This window comes from Anabrus simplex, chromosome 3, assembly GCF_040414725.1.
Source record: "Anabrus simplex isolate iqAnaSimp1 chromosome 3, ASM4041472v1, whole genome shotgun sequence".
NCBI classification, from domain to species: Eukaryota; Metazoa; Arthropoda; class Insecta; order Orthoptera; family Tettigoniidae; genus Anabrus; species Anabrus simplex.
In genome coordinates, this window is record NC_090267.1 from 283776162 (window position 1) to 283799106 (window position 22945).

At 37.9% G+C, this 22945-nt stretch overlaps 1 protein-coding gene across 3 annotated transcripts in view; it reads right to left on the bottom strand.

Moving 5' to 3' along the window:
- aft (adrift) overlaps nucleotides 1-22945 on the bottom strand; it is a 436902-nt gene that overhangs the window by 113408 nt on the left and 300549 nt on the right. For all 3 annotated transcript variants that reach the window (XM_067143070.2, XM_067143068.2, XM_067143069.2), the window contains one exon: nucleotides 3754-4215. In XM_067143070.2, coding sequence (XP_066999171.2) covers nucleotides 3754-4215 — 462 coding nt within the window. The remainder of the gene's footprint in view (nucleotides 1-3753; nucleotides 4216-22945) is intronic.

Sequence of the window (22945 nt, forward strand, 5' to 3'; positions counted from 1 at the left end):
ATTTTCTCAATGTCCTTGATGTTAATGGTAAGTGCTGATGTCTCAGTTGCGTAGAGTGCCTCAGGGAGGACAACAGTGTGGTAGTGTCAGAGTTTGGCTTTTGTGGATATTGATTTCTTATTGTAGAAGTTCCAGGTGATTAGGTATGCTTTACGTAGTTTTTCTGCGCACATTTTGTTGGCTGCTTTTTCATTTCCTGAATCACCAATAATTTCACCCAAGTACTGGAATTGTTTGACTTGCAAAATGTTGCAATATTTGGTCGCAAGTGATGTTAGCTGTGTGCACTTGGAGTCCATGTATTGCGTATTTTCATAAAAGATGTGGAGACCAGTTTTGATTGCAATCTCGTGAAGCTTCTCGATGGCGTGCCTGGCTTCTTTGGGAGTCCGGGTAATTATTGCTAGATCGTCAGCAAAGGCAAGGCATTTAATGTTAATCCGTTTACTTTTCGTTCCCATGTTTATTCCGGGTACTTCTTTCTCCCATGTTTTAATGACCTTATCCAGTACTAGGTTGTTCAAAGGGTGCAGAGATTTCACCCATGAACTTCACCTTAGAGGTTGTATCTGTTAAGGTTTGTTGGGTTAACGTGACTGTTTTGTTAATAATACCGTATTCTCGAAGGACACTGAACAGGGTATCACGGTCTATTGAGTCGTATGCTTTTTTTAAAATCTACGAAAGTGACCACTGTGCGGTTTGACTGGCGGTGTTGGAGTATCATCTTCAGGTTCCAGATCTGTTCCATGCATCATCGACGTGAACGGAAGCCCGCCTGGTATTCGCCAATCTTATCTTCTGTCTGTTGTCCCAATCTGGTAAGCAGGGCACGTGAAAGAATTTTGTATGCTATTGGCAGAAGAGAAATACCTCAGTAGTTGTTTGGATCCATCTTGTCACCTTTCTTATGCAGTGGATGGATCAGGGCAGTTTTCCAATCTACAGGTATGGTTTCACTTTTCCATATGTTTGCAATGATGACCTGTAATTGGTCGATCATTTGATCCCCTCCAATCTTCAGCATCTCGGCGATTACACCATCTTCTCCTGGTGCTTTATTGTTTTTGAGATGTAATATGATGCTCCTTATCTCCTCATGAGTCAGTGGAAGTGAATCTGGGTTTGGAGTGGGTATGTGGAATGGAAGTTTCTCAGTTGGTGGTTCGCAGTTGTGTACCTTTTTGAAGTGTTGTTTCAGGATGTCACAGTTAGCCTTTGTGTTTGTCTCGAGAGTTCCGTCAGGGCGTCAAAAAAGAAAGAGTGGGTGGCTTGTAGCTGGTCAGCTCTTCGCGAAAGGTTTTGTAGAAATTTCTCGTGTTATTCCATTTGATGTCATTATCGATCTCCTCTAATCTCTTGTTATGGTATGCACATTTAATTCGTCTGAGTCTTTTGGGCGTTTGCTTCTGAGTTTCTGAAAGATCTGCCAATTCTCTAGTGTTTGATGACTGTGCCAATTCTTCCAGGCTCGCATACGTGTTTACAGTGCTCTGTCACAATCTGAAGTCCACCATCTATGTTTCCGTTTACGGGGTGGTTAGCCAAGTTTCCTAGATGATTCTTGGATAGTCTCAAGGAGTGCATCCCATGTTTTTGCATTTGCACGCAATGACTGTGCAAACTCATGTGCATGTTCTTGCAGATAACCGTGCGTCAATGCGTGGGATTGTAGGTTTTTGGTATTTCCTTCGGTTGGGTTTGAAACGGATTTTGATTTGTGAGAGGTGGTGGTCTGACTCTACATAACCTTTGCTAACCCTGATGTTCATAATTTCTGGGGAAAATTTTCTAGTAATTGCTACAGGGTCGATCTGGTATTCGCCTAGGTGACTGATTGGCGATTTCCATGTGGTCATTTTTTTTGGGAGGTTTCTTAAAGTGTGTGGACATCAGCTGGACATTTGCCATTCCACATTGGTTGATTAAACGGTGTCCATTTGCGTTAGTCTTCTTGTGTGCTGAGAAACATCCAGTGATATGCCTGTGTTCCCTTTCTCTGATGATTTGCACATTGAAATCTCCAAGGAGGATTTTTACACGATGCTGAGGGATCTTGGTAAGTGCCCATTCGAGTTGTGACCAAAATTTTTCAACCTTGTTTTTGTCAGGTTCACTGTTGACTGGAGCGTGTGCATTAATTAGTGTATAGGCTTTATTGGCGCATTTAACTGTGAGCAAAGAGAGATGTTCTGAAGGTGACGTGGAGTTTATCACAGAGTTCTGGATACTGTTGTGTACTAGGAATCTAGTTCCCAACACATACAGGTTGCTATTTGGCACTTTTGTTGCTGGCTTCCCCTTGTAGAAGCGGTAACCACAGGAGTCAAAATGATCGGAGTCGCGAAATCGTGTTTCTTGTATTGCAAGTATCAGAATCCTAAATCTGTCACAGGTATCCGTGACTGTCTTGAGTTTCCCTATTTTGGTCAGCGTTTGTGCGTTTAGTGTACCAATGAATTTGGTTTCCTTAGGTTTGAGGAGTTTTGGGAAGCTCCGACTTTTCCCAGCATAATGTCTTGGTCCCCCAGAATCCGAATGGCCAGGTTTACCTTTGCTGTTGTCAGCTCGGGACTGAGGTAGTTGCTTTGTTGCTGTTGTTTCCATCATGCTACATTCATGGTTGATTTTAGCTGGGGGGCATGAGCCCAGGGCAAGTGAATCACTGATGTCTCATTCACTCTCATCGTAAGGGTTGTTAATCCGTACAGGTAGCTGGTGTTCTCTTAAGTTTATTATTGTATTATCGCAGACCACCAAGATGGCTCCCAGCAGTAGGCAAAGATCTGTTGCCTTAGAAACGCCTCAATGGAAGAGTGCAGTTATATACCTAGTTGGTAGTATCTATGGAGACCAAAAAAATTTAGCGAGTGGGTGGTTGTTAGGGCAAGGTTAGCAACACTCTTAGTAATTTATCTATGGAGCAATTGTAGCGAAATCCAGTATGGAGGCACGTAGGGCAATAAAATGAAATAAAATTATGCCCTCAAATCAATTAAAACAAGCTCTAGACTCTTAAGGTATTATTATTATTATTATTATTATTATTATTATTATTTTTATCATCATCATCATCATCATCATCATCATCACTGCATCCTTGGTTCAAGAAGATATAGAAGTTTTCTGTTGTATTGACTAAACTCCCTTTGGTTACAGTCTTTTAGAATATTCAAATCCTGCTCGATGGTAGTAAAAGCATGCTCGCTACTATCCATATGCTGGCTCATGACCGAGAATTTTCTTCTTTTTTTGTCCATATGTTCTGCGTTTCTTACAGCATTTCATTTCATTTCATTTCTAAGCCAGGTACTATTGATTTTCTTTTGAATCAATTGATGATACGAGGATTGTAAATGCTTTCTTTTATTTCTAGCCAGGCTACGGCTGAAGATGTCCTGCACTGCAGGACGAAACATGTCCCGTGAGTTAATCTGACTTAGTAAACAACTAAATAAAGTGTATTTTATATTGAGTAGGTGGACTCTCAAAGGCTTTTCAATTCTTCACAATGTTCTTACAAGCTAGTAGTTTGTTTCATGGTTATTAAAACTGGAAGAAATAACATTCTATAATGTCAATGAATAATCAGAAAAAGGGAATATGATAATGCAAACCTTATAAGATAGAGTTTGAGGGATGTTCCACCATTCAACACATTGTGAAATGGTGGAACATTGAATGGTGGAACATCCCTCGAACTCTATCTACGTCAACACGGATATGAAGATCATAACCTACGATAATACAAACCTTTGAAAACATATGGCTTAGCATATATATGATTCCAACATTAAACTGGGTCAACAAAGGATAGCCCTGAATGAAGAGGTATTGATCTCTCCATAATCTATCTACAGTCTCAATAATTTTCTTAAATGCTTCCAGTTCAGCTTCTTCATTATGGCCAGCCTCCATAGAACTCCAGAGATCTTCCTTGAAATTCAAAACCTCCACGTTTTTAATATCTTTTAGATTACATTCCTTCATTACTAAATGAACTAGAGGATTTTTCTCTGTAGCATCACTACCACTCTCCACAGAACAATTCTTCACAGAAGCAGAAGAAGAAAGTGATACAGTTGAAATATCCTTGGCAATTTCTCGCACTTGATTTCTCAGTTTTAACAGGCGTCCGAGGCAGAATTTGGAACTGTGCACTGTTGTTACAGGTTTTCCAGTTTGAATATTGAAACCTTCAACCACAGCTGGAAACTGGGAAAGAAAAAATCATAAATTTGATAAAATGCACAAGATTCATTATATGAGAAATTGTATGTTCAGCAGTACCTTAACAACAGAATAGAAATGCAACCACAAAATGGAACAGAAGAATTTGATAACTCAAAAAGACACTGTATGAATACAATTACAATTTTGTTTGTACACTTACAATTTTTGCATCATACTTCGTTTTTATCTGAGATTAGATGTACAATAGTCAAAAGTAGGTACATTACAATTTTTGTCAGTCTGTCTATTTGTTTCTTTGCTACTACATCATAGGATAACAGCTGAATAGAATTTCTCAAAACTCAGTATTTATGTTCAAGGATAGCCAACTTGTGCACTAGGATGCACTAGGCTGTGTAATATTTGATAAGTGTATAGTGGTGTAGCAATATTAAGGGGTGTCCCTGCGCAGGTACTTGGTACTGATTTCCAGTACTGAACTGAACATCAACATACCAGAAGCATACTGTAAAATATCTCATATAAGATGAGCAAGATTTCCAACTACTGGGAAAGGCTCTTATCAGAGTCAACTATGATAAACGTTTCTATAAAAATAGAAGGTTTGTCAAAGTTTAAAGAAGAACTATTACACAACCTTTGCTGTATCCATAAATGTGATTTATTGTGTGTCCAAGAAACACATAGGGACATTCACCAGCATCGTTCTAAGGTTCAACGAATGAAATTAGTGTCCTAACAACCACAGGATTAGTATGGCAGTGTCATATTTGCCAAACTAGATCGTCAAATTATCTCAAATTTAATCTAATTATCACTGTTGAAGTTAGCAACCTTGTAATATCCTCTGTCTACAAGCCTCTTAATGAGACATTTTCATTTAATCCACTTGCTAATTTCAATAGTCAGTAAACATCTGTTATTGTTGGTAATTTTAACAGCCATAGGACTGTTTGGGACTACTCTCATGATGATCCAAATTGAAATACTGTACTAGAGTGGGCAGAACTATCAACTATCTTTGGTCCATGACAACAAACTTCCCCCATCTTTTAAAAGTGACAGATGGCAATGCAGATATAACCCTGATCTAAACATTCGCACACATCATCATCCAATTATGTGCAAGTTAATGCTAGGAATACCACATCCACACATATTACATTCCAGGCAAAGATACAATTTCAGACAGGCAAATACATGGTAAGGGTATTACAACAATTCATAACCAGAGGCATATGCAGAGTTTGTAGAAGTGTTACGATCTCCGCTACGGCTACGTATACTTCCTACCTTCGCATGCTGGTTTTCGCTGATCATGCCACCACTGCTTCACTCACTCTTCTGCTACGCTCACCTGTCGTCTGCCTACTCTGTTCATCACGTGATTCTGACATCATCTTCTTCTCCACACACCGCCTTCTCTGCCTGTGTGTGTGCTTGCGCTTACCTCTATTGAACACGTGATTATGATGTTTCTGGAATATGCTGGCTTTCAACTTCTCTATTCTTCTCGACGTTTCTGTACGACTATATAATCTCGCTCCACCGCTCTAAAAATTGAGTCCGGCTTCGTTATGGAGTGGTGGAAGCACCCATACAACTACTACATTCTATATTGTCATTTACCATCTGGACTGTTATTTTCTTCAGGTTATCCGGTGAGCAGTTTTATCATAATGTTATTTTGATATTAAATTCTTCATGCCCCACTTGAACTTTACTTTACTTTCGCCAGCTTATTACGGCATCAAAAATATATATGCAGGACATTACTTCGACTAAAACCTTTCAAACATGAACTGTACTACGGACAATGGAATTTTGAAATCACAATATCTGCTTCCTTGGACCAATGCTACCTTTTAATCTAATAATTATAATAACACATTCTGCAGCGTAACATCACCCGGCGAAGAGAATCCCTTTCCCAGTTCCATCCCTACTTAATTTTTTCTTTTTTCCTTCTTTTCACATCTTCTTTCAGGTTGCTACCTCTATTTTGATTTTTACTACTCTTCATTGTACCCTTAATACTTATTCATACGGTTTTGGATGTATTTCTAAATATCTATATTGTAAATGTGGCACATTTTCCTTGTCTTCTGAAGTTTCCTCTATATATTTCAGTCTAGCAAACTCTTACTTGTTGAGAAATGTTTACTACTTTTATTATTTGTTAAATACATATCTTATTTACTTTGTTAAGTTCGAGATTTTTCTTGTTCCTGCTACTTTCTCTTGGTCCTATTCCTTCTCACTGCGCAAATTCTGCCACAAATTATTATTATTATTATTCTTTCGAATGGGCCACCAGAGGACCACGTGCCAATTTCAATTCCTTGTTCTTTGTTCTTTCCTTTTCTTCCAGTACGCTTTCATCTGTTCACTATGTTTCTTCTTTCTGTCTTCAGACCACTTTGAACCAGTCTTTTTTACTTTCCTACCTTGGAATCCTTCTATTTTCAATACTTTTTCCCGAAAGCCTTCTCTATTATTTATTTCTTCTGTTGTTATATTGTTTTTTTCTAAATCCTTTCTTACTTCATTGACCCAGCTTGTCGTTGATTTCTTACCCCACAAATATCTAAAAATCTTACTGGTTAATCTACTATCTTGCATTCGATATAAATGTCCAAAAAACATAAGTCTCCTTTTCCTCATTACATCTGATATATTTTCTATTTTTTGATATATTTCAGCATTACTTCGTAATTTCCAACCTTCTGCTGTGTTTTGTGGGCCTAATATTTTCCTCATGATTCGCCTTTCTAGTACTTCTAGTTTATCTAAATTATAGTTTAATGCCAGACATTCGCTTGCATATAGGCATTCTGGCTTCACTACTGTGTTGTAATGCCTTATTTTTGCATTTTTGGATAGGCATCTTTTATTGTAGATATCTTTGGTGACACCATAAGCTCTCTCCATTTTATGTACCCTCTCCTCTACTGCAGATTTTTCTAAACCATTTTCCTGGATTATTTCCCCTAGATATTTGAATTTTTTACCCTCTCTATTTGGCCAATATCTGTTTTCAGAAATTTTGGTGCATCCCAAATATTTGTTAAAAATTTTGTTTTTTCTGCAGAAATTCTTAAGCCAGTTCTGCTGGCGATTCTTTCCAAGACATTTACTTGGGTTATAGCAGATGTCACATTTTCAGAAAGTATTGCAAAGTCATCTGCAAATGCAAGACAATTTATTTCGATCCTTTTGTTTCCTCTTCCTAACCTTATCGGTGAAATGTTGAGTTCAATAAGTTTTTCGTTCCAAATTCTCACTATTTTCTCTAGGACACAATTAAAAAGAATTGGGGATAGTCCGTCGCCTTGTCGTACACCAGTTTTTATTTTGAAAGGCTGTGATATCTCTCCCAGAAATTTCACTTTAGAGACTGTCTGTAAGTGTTTCACGGATTAGATTTGCCAGTTTAGACTTTATGCCAAATTCTCGAATTATTTTATATATTGTTTCTCTGTCAACAGAATCAAAAGCCTTTTTGAAATCTACAAACATGACTACAATGTCCTTTGAATTAAGTAACCTGTGGCGAATTATTGACTTAAGATTAAATATTTGTTCTGAGCATGATCTTCCTTTCCTGAAACCACCTTGATATTCACCTAAATGATTGTTTAGTGTTGTTTCTACTCTGTTTAATAAAATCTTGGAAAATATTTTATATGCCACTGCTAATAAAGATATTCCTCTGTAGTTATTAACGTCCTGTTTATTACCTTTTTTGTGGAGTGGATGTATCAAGGCTACTTTCCATTCCTCACAAATTTTTTCAGTTTTCCAGATTTCTTCAAAGAGTAATGATAGCTCATTTGCTATATTTGGCAAGGACCACTTCAAAAGTTCCGCTGTAATAGAATCTTCTCCGCTAGCTTTGTTGTTTTTGAGGGTTTTAATTACTTCTTCAATATTTTCATCAATATCTTGAAATTCTAATTTATGACTTGGTTCAGGACAGATCAAAAGTTGATCAAAATATCTTGCTAATATCTCACAATTTTCAGTATTGCTTAGTCCAATTCTGCCGTTTTCATCCTTGAAACTAACATTTGTAGTTTGGTACCCCTTTAATTCATTCTTAAAAGTCTGATAAAAGTCACGGGTGTTATTTTTTATAAAGTTTTTGTCCATTTCTATAAGTTTCTCCTTTTGAAAGGCTCGTTCTTCTACCACTTGTATGCTTAAGCTATATATCAACTAATACAGTATAACTATTTTATCTCTGCATCGTACATACCTATGAGGATAGCTGAGGGTATCTGTATGATATCTGAACACCCTCACAACAGTATTATTTCTGAACACCCTCACTACAATATGATAGCCGAGCATCCTCATCACAGAAGCCATCAAGTGCTGCTCCCAAAAAGACATTCCTAGAGGATGTAGGACCAAGAACATTCAAGATCATACTTCTGAAATATCCACTCTCTTGAAAGAATATGAAGACCTCTAGCCCTTTCAGAGAAAAAAACCAACTCAAGCAGGCAGTGTGTCATTTCCTCCATTTCTGCATCCAAACACAACTTATGAATTAATGGAGGAGCTAGATATGGGAAGAAATATTTACAACACCTGGAGGTTTCTTAGACATCCCAATAACGATAAAACTAAGACCTCAGTACATAGCAACATATCTGCAAATCAAATTGCAAGTCAACTCGTACAGAACAGTAAACCAAATAAAGCTGCAGTCAAAGCAAAAGCAGAAAAAATGTGTTATCAGGAAAGCAGCATTCTATCTCATCGCTTCACTCTGGAAGATCTTAATAGAGCACTCAATAAGTCCAGAATAAGGCAGCAGGTCTCAATGATATCTGCATCGAACAACTCAAAATATAAGTGATCTCATGAACTGCACACTAAGGCAGCAAGTCTCAATGATATCTGCATCGAACAACTCAAAATGCAAGTGATCTCATAAACTGCAGACCAATCTCTTTGTTGTGGCACCTTTATAAAATCATAGAATGAATATTGTTGGACAGATTGTCTGAAATGGTAGAATTATTGCTCACATTCCAGAACAAGCAGGCTTTCGACCAGGGAGAAGTTGTACTTCCCAAATACTACATCTCAAGCAGTATATGTAAGATGGCTATGAAAACAACAGTCACTGGGGTAGTTTTTATTGACCTACATCATCCTAAGAAACAGTAAGCCACGTTGAACTGCCATGTAAAACTCTATAGAATAACTAAATACTACAAACCAACTTGAATGACTGAGTACTTTCTGCAGGACAGAAGATTTTTTTTTGAATTTCAAGACCAGCAGAGCAGATGGAGGAATCTGAAGAATGGTCTTCCACAAGGAAGTGTGCTAGCTGTTCTGCCATATCCTGGCCATCTCTATCTTTATCTGATTCATTTCTCAGACAAACTGATTGCCCTCTGTTACTTACATGTACTCACTGACATGGTTATTATGGCTGACTTCGACTTCAATTGTACACGGAAACTTAATCCAAGGAGATGACAGATTTCGCCTTTGTTGTCCTGTGATTTTATGACGTTTGTTACCGATCTTGTCTATCTAGCTTTTCCATGGCCTTCCATCTAAGCTTTTATCTTGGTGAAGGGTTACGGCGAGTGACACAATGTTTCTTGACGCTTGTTTTTACAAGCGCTATTTCAATCATTTTAAGATGTGAATACTACTGGTTGACGCAAGTGCAATGAACAGGTATAACCTGAAAACAATATTCTCTCACCCTTGGGCAACTAATGCAGATATCAAGCTTGAATTATTATTGTTATTATTTTACAATGGTGATTATTATTATTATTATTATTATTATTATTATTATTATTATTATTATTATTATTTACGTAGTTGAATGATCGTATTGTGTGTGAAGTTATGTCATGTACATAGACACATATCAGTTCCGTTAATGTAAATACCTGTAAATTAATATAATAATTTATTTTTACCTGTATATAATTTTTAATCCATAATTAGCTGCCTCTGTGGATCAGCGGTAGAGTGTCGGCCTCCGGATTCCAAGATAGCGGGTTCAAACCCGGCAGAGGTAGTTGGATTTTTGAAGGACGGAAAAAAGTCCATTCGACACTCCATGTCGTACGATGTCGGCATGTAAAAGATCTCTGGTGACACATTTGGTGTTTACCCGACAAAATTCATTCAATCTCAGCCACAGACACCCAAGAGAGTTTCGGTGTACTCGGTCTGCCATCTAGTGGGGGCCTAGAGTAAAACGATACGTCGAAATTGATGAGCAGACAGCCAGATGGCGTCACATTGAAATGTCTGCACACGGTAGCTGAGGCCATACGATTATTATTATTAATCCATAATTGTGAAACACACTGTAACTTCCAGTATGGTAATAGGCACTAGAACGATTGAGAATATTCCATCCATTGTAAACTGTGTATTATGCACCCTAAAATTTTCAAAAAGATATATTTTGTAATGTAAATTTCTAGAAGCCTGGCCAGGCACATATATAAAGGGATGATCTTGACGGTAAAAGTTAGTTGTTGTTTAGTAGAGTTATGGTGTAGCAAGTATATATTCTGGGCTGACATGCAATATTTGCAGTCTCCATACTGAAATACACAGTCATCTGTTTTAAACTGTGTTTCAAAGTTGTAACCTCCATATTGAAATGTTGGCAGTTGTTTTTAATAATGGCGGCTTTGTTGATATTCTCGAACAGAAGCGTTTTGTTGCTGTGATTAAGGTTACGTGTGTGTTAATATGTGAATATATGTGAATAAAATTAATTGTACCAACTGACAGCATCTCGTGTGCATCTGTGTGGATACGTTAACTGGCGACCGTGCGACAGGACGTAAAAATTTACGAGTGAATACAAGTGTAGTAGACCAAAATGCAAGTCATACTAGAGAATATGTCACTCAAACAGCTCAATGACGAAATCACCAAGAGGAATCTCCTGATGAATGGGAAGAAGAAATCGCTACAGGCGCGACTAAGGGAAGATCTCGTGGAGAAGACAGAAGATCCTCAAAAGATTTTCATCGAAGTCAACGAAGATGCCGACGAAACATCTGAAGATGAAGTAAATATTCCCAAAATGTGTTGTAACATAATGACTATGATGCAGGCACTCAATGAAAAGAATAGCAAACTTGCTGATCAAATTTCAGACGTAAATGACAAACTTTCAGGCAAAATTTCAGACAAAATTTCTCAAGCTAACTCAGTTTTAACCGGACAGATAGCACAATTGTACACACAGGTCTACAATGTAGAACAGGGCCTAGAATCCAAAATCTCAACCGAAAACGACAAAATTTAATCGCAAATTTGTGACTTAAACAATTGATTAATGCAGCAGATATTGGGGATCAGGTCAAAACTGGGACAGGTTGACCAGATTGATAGTAGAGTAAGCCAGCTGGAACGAGATATCTTGGACCTCAAGGAGGGGGGTGGAAATCCAGATTTCCAGCATAAAACAACAGGTTGAGGAGAGAATTTCTAACATTGAGGGAAATTTTGAAATTTGTATATCCGCCGTCGAGGGGAATATTGGGAGCCGTGTTTCTGCTCTTGAAGAAAGGATAGAAAACCGGATTTCGACCATCAAGGGAGATGTGCAGAATATAAGGGAAAGTATCCTTCATGCAGTAGAAAATAGAGTGACTCAAACAGGACATACCGCCACACCTCTAAGGCCCTCAAACCTAACTGGCAATACAGGACACCTAAAACCGAAGGTGATTATAGAGAGCCTTCCGGAATTCCACTGGCGACTGGAGGAGAACCCTACTAGCTTCTTCAAGGGATTGGTCAACCTACTGGGAAGGACTAATTTACCAGAGGACATTTTCGTGCAACTCATCACACGGCAATTAAAGGGGCAAGCCGCTACTTGGTGGAACAACTTGAAGGGATTAAATCTAAACTGGAGGGACTTCCTTGCTAGGTTTAATTTCAAAGGGGTGAAGAGCTCCGTGAAAAGGAAGCTACTGACTGAGGCACAATACACTGATATGAGAGCTAGCACCTTCGTTCTGCAGAAGTACCAACTCTTCAAGCATCTGCATCCGGAAGGAAGCTAAACGAGATCTTAAAAGATATCACAGAGCTACTCCAAGATAAGATTCGGCCCCTTGTGAAAGTATCACAGGCCAGATCCTTTGACAATCTACGCAGAATCATCGCCCACCTGGAGCAGGAACATAAAGGCAAAGCTACGGAGGAGCCCAGCGCAGTTAGGAAGTGCTACCAGTGTGGAAGAGCGGGACACCTGAAGAACAAGTGCCCAGCCTTGATGTCGGAAAACTAGGTCCGGCACATTCTGGATTTAGGGGGGATAGGACCGGGAACAGCAATGCGCTTCAAGACCTGACAGATAAGCAACCCTGGTCAAGTAGGAGAGGGACTGGTCAGATAGTGAGTAGAATAGGCCAACCCCGCCCAGCTATCATCTTAAGGATAGGCAACGAGAATTTTTCAGCCACACTCGACAGCAGGGCAAGCCACTCATTTGTTAACGGGACTGTCACCAGATTACTACTGCCTATGAAGCCTCACCTCCTCGGAAGGGTAGTGGGAGCAGTGGACGGGATAACGTATTCCATCCAAGGACAGAATAACCCAACCGCTAAATACATGAACATGCCTATTGTAATTGATGTTGCACTGATTCAGAAACTGATACCTGACATCATATTAGGTCATAACGTTCTGGTGGAATACAACGTGATCCTAGAATATGCAGCTCATGAAGTCTTTTCGGGAAAAGAGACGTCTGAGGGTCGCCTGACACAATGGAAATCTCAGGACTCACAAGGATATGGAAGTTGACATAAACCTGGGAGATATCCAGTTAACACATCTTCCAGCGAGTGAAGAAGAGGAGCTGAGACACACCTTAAAGGACTTTCCAGAAGTCATCACCAATTAAATAGGACGGACTACCACAGTAACGCACACCATTGAATGTAGCTCTTCCTCACCTATCAATCAATGTCCATATCCAATCAACCTGGATAAACGCAACTTTGTCATTCAGAAGATTCAAGAGATGGAAGGGCAAGGCCTCATCGAACCCTCTACATCCTCATTGAATGTAGCTCTTCCTCACCTATCAATCAATGTCCATATCCAATCAACCTGGATAAACGCAACTTTGTCATTCAGAAGATTCAAGAGATGGAAGGGCAAGGCCTCATCGAACCCTCTACATCCTGTTGGGCTCCAAATATCGTCCTACCGAAGACGAATAAGAAAAATGGGGAGTATCGACTCTGTGTGGACTTACGCATGTTGAACGAGAAGACCGTTAGTCATGCCCACCCCATGTCTGACCTGAAAGACTTGCTGAAACAAGTAAGTGGGTCTAGGATTTTCAGCACGCTGGATCTCAACTCCGGATACTGGCCAGACTTCCAGAAAGATACGTTACAAGAAAAAATATCTTCATGAAAATTCTAGAGTGCGTTATACACAGTTCACAATGGATGGAATATTCTCAATCGTTTTCGTGCCTATACCATTCTGGAAGTTACAGTGTGTTTCACAATTATGGATTACAATTTATATATACAGGTAAGAATAAATTATAATATTAATTTACAGGTATTTACATTACCGGAACTGATATCTATGTACAACACATGTTTCATGATAACCTCACACACAATAGGATCATTCAACTACGTAAATAATAATAATACTAATACTAAATGAATGTACATCACTTCATAGCCATACATACAAATAATAATAATAATAATAATAATAATAATAATAATAATAATAATAATAATAATAATAATAATAATAATAATAATAATAATAATAATAATAATAATAAATTTTTAATTTCGTATGGCTATTTCTAGCCGAGTGCAGCCCTTATAAGGCAGACCCTTTGACAAGGGTGGGTGGCATCTGCCAAGTGTAGGTAACTGCGTGTAATTGTGGTGGAGGATAGTGTTATGTGTGGTGTGTGAGTTGCAGGGATGTTGGAGACAGCACAAACACCCAGCCCCCGGGCCACTGGAATTAACCAATGAAGGTAAAAATTCCCGACCCAGCCGGCAATCGAACCCGGGACCCTCTGAACTGAAGGCCAGTACGCTGACCATTCAGCCAACGAGTCGGACATAATAATAATAATAATAATAATAATAATAATAATAATAATAATAATAATAATAATAATAATAATTTTACAATGCTATTAAGATTTAACTAGTGACTATTCTAATTTATCTTCGACTTCACTCAACAAAAATAAAATCAATTTTAATAAAATTGTCAAAAAACATTTTAGTGATTGTTTGATAACAATGTTAATCTAATATGATTTTTATTTACTTTATTATCAGCCCATATAATTTGATGTATTTTAACCTCTGTCAATACGGATATAGGGTTTTTAGTTCATTATCTTAATTATTTGAAATTGTTATAAGCTTACTCACTAGTTTTATGGTTATTGATCTTCATTAATGTGAACATTAGATTTTAGAGAGCTACTATACTTTGGGATCACTAGGTTCAGGGTCCTGACCAAACTTTAGGTACCGGGCGAGTTGGCCGTGCGCGTAGAGGCGCGCGGCTGTGAGCTTGCATCCGGGAGACAGTGGGTTCGAATCCCACTGTCGGCAGCTCTGAAGATGGTTTTCCGTGGTTTCCCATTTTCACACCAGGCAAATGCTGGGGCTGTACCTTAATTAAGGCCACGGCTGCTTCCTTCCAACTACTAGGCCTTTCCTATCCCATCGTCGCTATAAGACCTATCTGTGTCGGTGCGACATAAAGCCCCTAGCAAAAAAAAAAAACTTTAGGTTAAGTTTATTGTGGCTGAAGATGCTTATGACAGTTAAGCAAAACATGTCCCAACTTATAACACCAGTTGTAATGATCGTATCCGAAACATATGGATTGATAAGTATTGGAGAGGTAGTTTAACTTATTGTTCCCTTTGAATTTGTTAAAAAAAGAAAAACATTAGTTTCTTCTGGGGGGAAGCTCAAGAACATGCTTTCTGTAAAGCTCAAAGATGCTCTCTGCCAACCTCCCGAGTTGTATAGCCCTGACTTCAACGGCGATTTTGTTCTTCAGTGCGAAGCGAGTGATAATGCTGCCTCTGCTGCGTTAAATCAGAAACTTGAAGATAACAGTCTAGCCCCAATCGTATATTTCAGTAAGAGATTGCTCGATTCTGAAGTAAAGTATTCTACATATGGAAAGGAATATTTAGCTGATGTCCCTGGTATTGAAAAATTTCACTCATATTTAGAGCACCGCCATTTTTGAGTACACACCGACAATCAAGCGCTACCCTGGATGAGCACTAACGTCAAAAGGTTAGGGAGGAGAGCTCATTGGATTCTTCGATTATCATCCTACAACTTTACTGTTGTGTACGTGAGAGGTAAAGACAACATTGTTGCCGACTGTTTATTGCGCATGCTTGAAGGAGTAAAAACTGCTGATTGTGATGTTGGGTGTAGTTCCGATAACCAGCTCCCTGTCTGTATTCTTCAAAATTACCTTTTTGCTTTACTGAGCTGTCTGAATTGAGTCGTTCAGTTGCAAAACCCATTATGTCCATTTTTTCCTCAAAATGAGTTATCACCGCCATTGTATGCAGCTCATCAAAATACACAATCCAGCAATGTAATACGAGAGCAAAGGCCAATTAATCCATACGTTTAAAGGTGACAAATAATGAAAATGATGCAGAAGTCGTTATGTCCAGTGTATGTTATGCAGCAAAGCTCGTTATGTCGCAGAACCATGTAAGAGGATCATACTTACACGAACAAAATCAGGCAACTGTGTGATAAGAAGTGAAGTTAACTATAACAGCGATTGTGGTGGAAGTAAAAAGCATATTGAACCATGGGAAACCCTTTTCTGCTATTGTGCCACTACCTGTGGAGGAAAGGGTTCCTCTTAAGAAAGAAAAGCTCAACGACCTGCACACATTGTAGCCAAACATTACGGGAAAGAGTGGATAAGGAACGAAGACCTCATATTCTACAAGGCACTGTTTGACCAGCAGCAAAATTGAAACAGTGAAATGCCAGCCTATGACATCGATGCAGGAGATTTTGTTGAGGACAATAACAGATTGTTGATATAACTGTACAAAAGGTTAAAGAACTTATAGAACGTTTTCAATGAGTGTGGATTTCTTGATGAAATCATTAAATCAAAGACGGGGGATTGATAGCAAAATATTATATCCTAACCTAAATTTTATTTTATTTTTGCTAGGGGCTTTACGTCGCACCGACACAGATAGGTCTTATGGCGACGATGGGATAGGAAAGGCCTAGGAGTTGGAAGGAAGCGGCCGTGGCCTTAATTAAGGTACAGCCCCAGCATTTGCCTGGTGTGAAAATGGGAAACGACGGAAAACCATTTTCAGGGCTGCCGATAGTGGGATTCGAACCTACTATCTCCCAGATGCAAGCTCACAGCCGCGCGCCTCTACACGCAAGGCCAACTCGCCCGGTCTAAATGATTTCCATTTATGCTATTTTCATAGTGTAATAGTTTCAAACGTAGCTACTAAAACACTTTCACCATAAATCTGCACACACTATTCCATATACCGCTGCACATATCTTTTATCTCCACAAAACTGCTGCAAAATTCGTTATGTCCAAATGTTTTTTGCAAATAACATGGGTTCTATCAGCTAAATTTTGTGGATATTTTGTGGTATGACGAAGATGAACGCTTACTGTTTAATTACAAAATTTCAACCTCCTTTGTTGCATAACAAATGACAGTTTTTTCCGCTTTCTCAAAAATTTGTTGGGTTTTGCAATTTGACGACTCAATTCCAAAGGATGATGAATGTACACATTTAATAGATAGGCTCATGAGAAAAGAACGGGGTTGAGAATCCTTGGAGATGAAGAAAGGGCTCCTATGTCATAAGAGTCCTCACAACAAAGATTCCGAAATATTCATTCCCCGTGATCTTAGGCCTATGATTTTAAATTTTTATTATGAGTCTCATTTGGGCGTTCATCTTGGGCAACTCAAAACCTTCCATAAGATCGCTCGGGTCTTCTATTAGCCAAATTTAAAGGGGAAGTCTTCGAATACGTTAAATCCTGTGACATTTGTCAAAAAAGTAAGTCCATTCAAATTAGTCAGGTGGGCTTTCATTCCTCCGATGTTGCCAGTTCTCCTGGAGAGAAGTTGTTCATTGATTTCTTTGGGCTGTTAACAAAATCTCAAAATGGCAATGTAGGTATTTTGTCTGTCATTTATGGCTTTTCCAAATTCATTTGGTTGTTTCCTGTCCGCAAAATTAATTCCAATGTCACCACGAACACTCTTACTAAGCATGTGTTCAGTATCTTTGGCCCGCCTAAAATGTTAGTATCTGACAACTCTTCTGTTTTCACTAGTACAAATTCCGAAATATGTGTTTTCTTGGGGAATTAAACACATCCGTCTTAGCCCTCATCACCCCCAACCGGATCTCATCGAGAGATTTCATCGTAATCTTAAGATATGCCTGTCTGCTATTCATTACAATAATCAATCCCGATGGGATTGTTATCTGTCGTTTCTTAGCCTAGGTTTCAACACAGCCATCCACGAGTCAAACTAGCTCACCCCCGCTGAACTGTTCTTGGGTAGAGTCCTGAACGACCCACTCACTTTGAAGTGGAACATCGAGTATCATTCTGGACCTTCCCGTCACAAGGATGTCAAGGAAAAATGGAGAAAGTTGCCTCCGAACACTTAATCAAAGCCAGGAACAGTGTGGTGCAGAGATACAACAAAGGAAGAAAGCCTGTGCTTTTCCAGGTTGGAGATTTGGTCTTAACAAAAAGATTTCCCATCAGTTCTGCTGTGGGTCACGTCAGCGGGAAGCTGTGTCTGAAAGGGTCTGGACCAGAAAGGATCACTGAATTTTTGGGACGTGTCATGGTCCAACTAGAAGACATCTCTAGCCACGTTCTTTCCAAGGCACATGCATCTATGTTAAAACCTTACCATTTAAGGAATTCATAACCTTTCTTTGGTCTACCTTTTTTGTAATTTTATACCATTCTGATTTTATTAAGTCGAAATAGAATAAGTTTGCTGTATAGAACAACATTCTCTTTCTGTTTTAGGGATAAATAAACGTCCTCTTCAAAGAAATTACTGTGAGAATAAACAAAAAGGAGAACCAGTTTTGTGTCCGACAAAGACGAAATAGGAAAAATAAAAAAATTTCGGAATACACCTCTTTGGACTAACCCAATTCATATGAATAAATGGACTGAGACCAAAAGTGTTTACCCAGAGACGTCATCGTTCCTTTAGGCATTATGTTGACCTACGTGAAAGGACACTTAACTTCTCATAATCCTTGAAGACACTTGTTAATTTTGTACAGATACATGCATTTTATTTTGATTTACACATGCTTAGGTTAATATTAGTTGTAAGCCTAGTTATAGTTGTGCGCACACATAGATTTAAGTTTCTGCCCTTATGTAAAATTAGCTCTTCTTGGCTGATCTACATTCGAAGGACTCACTTTCCGAGGGGTGGTGGGAATGTGTGCCTTGTACCCTTGTGTAGCACCATTCTGATGTCGCTCTTGCTGCAACGTCTCAAACATATCAATTTGTAATATTCCCAAACATGACAGATGGCGTCTCAACCCATCAATATCTGATGAAGCATTTCTCTCTTGTGACACACTTTGCCTTCCGCTCTCTGTGAGAGACAATAATGTCTGATATGAGGAAGGTGTAAACGTTAAGCTACAAAATGATTGCACTAGATTTTGTGTGGTTTATCAACTGGATTTATCGTCCACCCTACGAGACTCTCTGCTCAGAGTCAATGATTTTGATTATATATAGAATCTGTTGGTTCTATTCTTCAGAATGTATGGTATTTATTTTGATTTTTGGTTTGCCGTAGTTATATTGATCTTGTGTACTGAGACCCTGTTCTACAGGTTTTTAAATTTTCATTTCCTGTAGGTTTTATTTGTTTCTCTTGTGTGCGTTTGTTTTTCATACAAATTATTCAATATGTGGAAACGGAAAATAGCTCTGTGTGAATGATATGTGTTTGCCTGTTGTTCTGAATTGAGACTTTATGCTATGTTTTCTTCATGGTGATGGGTGGCTAAGCTTGTGTTGGTGTTGGATGTTGCGTTAACGCTAATGTTGTGCAATTTATGTTCACCCTAGGAGAGGCGATATGAATACGTCATCTAGCATGGATACTGGATAAATGTCATAATCATAACTGGATGAGCCTATCTATTATGCTGCGATCCTTGGGTTCCGAACTGGTAACTTTTAATCAAGTTCATGGGCCAGTGATCTTATTTATCATGCAGTTAGAGTTTTCTCATAACGTGTCTTGATAGTAATATTCATTTTGTCCTGCACACATCTGGTGTCTAAACCGTGCGTGAGTGAGTTGGCGTGGATTTGTTTGAGTATATGTTATTTTTCCATATCTCACAGGTGTCTATTTAACACCACCCTTATTTTTCTTTTTGCTTGTGTTCTCAGCTTACACGCCGATTTGATTATTTATTTTAAAGACTTGCTCTCCATTTTACTTTTTTATTGTTGGATACATTTAATGATCTCGTAACTATGGCAACCTCTCATTTTTCATTATATTGTCTTTTTTTATTTCTTGCCGGGCCATCTACCCAGTGTTCTTTTGTTTACTGTCTGGGGATGCGAATCCTTAGAAGCGATTGTTGTGAACCGCGCCTTATAAAATAAGATACGATTTGAACTCGTCTCTGGTATTACCGAATGCTCATTTGTGTGATTTAAGAAAGTAAATATTTGCTTTCATTGTACGTATCCAACTTCTCCCTTTGGTGAAGGAGATGCTTCATTCCAAATAATTAATTACTTCGCCAAGAAAGAGGTATGTTTTAATTCTATTTGTAATTGCAATTCAAGTTTCCTTAAACTTTGTTAATATCTACCAAACAGCACTAATTATGGGAAACACAACCGCACGTTCTAAAGCCGTTACGTCTGTGATATGTAAGTAATCTCTTTTCTGTATTCCCCCTTATTTTTGTTCACATTATGTTTTTATTTGAATTCCTACTTGTGTTAATAACTGTATGGTTTTTATCCCATTCTTTTATTTGGGAGTGGGGGTTATCACCTTTCTGCTTCCTATCGTTGATTGATGAGGTACGAGTCCAGTTCCGGGCTGTTTTAGCCTGATCTGACCAGTCCACGAGGTACTATATTTGTGTTAGAAGGTGTGTGTGCAGTGAGGGGCACAAGTATCAGGAATCAAAATTAGGGGAATTATTCCAGATAAGACTGTAGAAAGCAAGATGGAGACATACTTAAGGATCGGAATAGGAAGCATGAACTTTGAACATCCATTTATGGTGATGAACAAAATTAAATATAACATCACATTGGGCATTGATTTTATGATAGTTACGGGAATGACGATTGGTATGGAAAGCAGGAAATCAGATTTCAGACTAGTAAAAACAATGGCAAGGAAAAAGCAGAACAAATTAGACTAAATGAAAACATAAATAATAACGAACATATGAGAATAGAAGGGCAAGATATAAATAACATCTTGGAAGAAGGTTTAAATCAAGATAAAATACAAGATGATATTAAAGGTATGGAGGCAGAAATAATATATAATATTGAAAAGATCATGAGCATCGAATAAGAAGAAGAAGAATGTGGTTCGGACATATCGAAGAGTATTGCAGAGACTGAGAATTCATCAGTGGAAAAAATGAAGTTATATGAAATTTTAAAGCAATATTCAGAAATTTTTAAGAATATAGCAGGGCAAATCCAAAATTTTAAATATAAATTACTAGAAATTACTAGTGAATGATTGGACTCCATATAGTATGATATCCTGGAAAAATATTTCCATGAAGTTAAAGAAATCATACAAGAAATGTTATCTGGTGGTATAATAATTAAGACAACTACATCGTATCTTAATCCATTGGTAGTGGTAAGAAAAAGTAACGGAAACCTAAGAATATGGTGAGATGCTCGAAAATTAAATGAAAAACTAATCCCAGAATACGACCAAGAACCAAAAATAAAAGATATAGTAAAAAAATTTAGAAACATGCAATAATTTACTAGCATGGATTTCACATTATCATTCCATCATATTGTTTTGGAAGAAAAATCAAAGTTGCTCACCGGATTCATGTTTAACAACCAAACATATACGTACTGCAGGCTACCTTTCAGTCTTAAGAACAGCTGCGCGGTGCTGATAAGGGCCTTGGACAGAAATTTAATATCGGAGGTGAAGAATTTCAGAACATGTTATGTGGATGATCTGGTATTCGCAACGCAAACATTCGAAGAGCACTGTGAAAAATTAGCAAAATTGCTGGAAAACTTAAAGGACACAGGTTTCAAAATAAACCTAGCAAAATCAAAGTTCTGCCAAGCACATATATTGTTCGTAGGGCACGTTATTGATGGAGAAGGGATACAACCTAACTCTACAAAAATAAAAGCAATATGTGATTTCCCTCGTCCAACGAAGATTAAGCAAGTGAGGTAATTTCTAGGGATGATGCAATTTTTCACAGACAATTGCAATGGATATAACAAAATAGCAGCACTGTTACAAGAACTATTAAAGATAAATAATAGGTCAAAATGCAATGAAGAAGCAGAACAGGCATTTCTGGAAATGAAAAAGTTAACGCTTAACAGTGTAAAGTTAGGTCATCCAGATTAAGAGAAGGAATTTATTATACAGTCGGATGCATCTACTATTGGAATAGGAGCATGTTTATACCAGGAGGAAAAGAATGATCCTAAAAGACGCAAATATTTAGCATTTACTAGTAGGAAGCTAAGGAGTCATGAAAACATTATACAACAAAAGTTAAAGAAATCATACAAGAAATGTTATCTGGTGGTATAATAATTAAGATAACTTTAAAACAAGACTTTTAGCAATAGGTTATGCCTTACAACAGTGAAGGAAAATTATATATGGATATCCTATAATTATAAAGGACAGAACATAAAGCGTTGATTTTCAGATTAAAGGCTGCCATGACAAGTGAAAGGGTCAAGAGATGGATGTTATTCACGCACCAGTTCCAATTATAGAACATTGTAGCAGAAAGGATGACGTGTTGGCGGATGCATTGAGTAGAAATCCAACAGAACTGGAAGTAGTAGTCCAACATATAGAGTTAGTAAGAGATGAAGAATTACTAGATCAATTACGAAATATAGATATATTACAGTGGTCGGATGAAAATCTAGCTCACACCATCAGAAAATTAGAAGAAAATATCATTGACAATACCAAAGAAACAGAAATAACACCGATCTACGTATTAAGAAATGGGATGCTGATAAACTATATAAATAAAAGCAGAGATAAGACACATAATGTAGTACCGAAAGAGTTGCAGAAAGAAATTATTTGGCACACCCACAGAATTACTGGACATAGAGGCATCAATAAGGTGACACACACCATACTAGAGAGATTCATTTGGGAAGGGTTAAGGAGAATGGTCAAGAATATAATATAATATAATATAATATAATATAATATAATATAATATAATATAATATAATATAATATAATATAATATAATATAATTAGGACATGTGACATCTGTCAAAGAGCTAAATTTAACACATTCTTAACCAAACACCATCCTATCGCCATACTGCCAACCAAGCCAAGAGAAATGTATGCCATTGATATTTTTGGTCAACCAGCAACA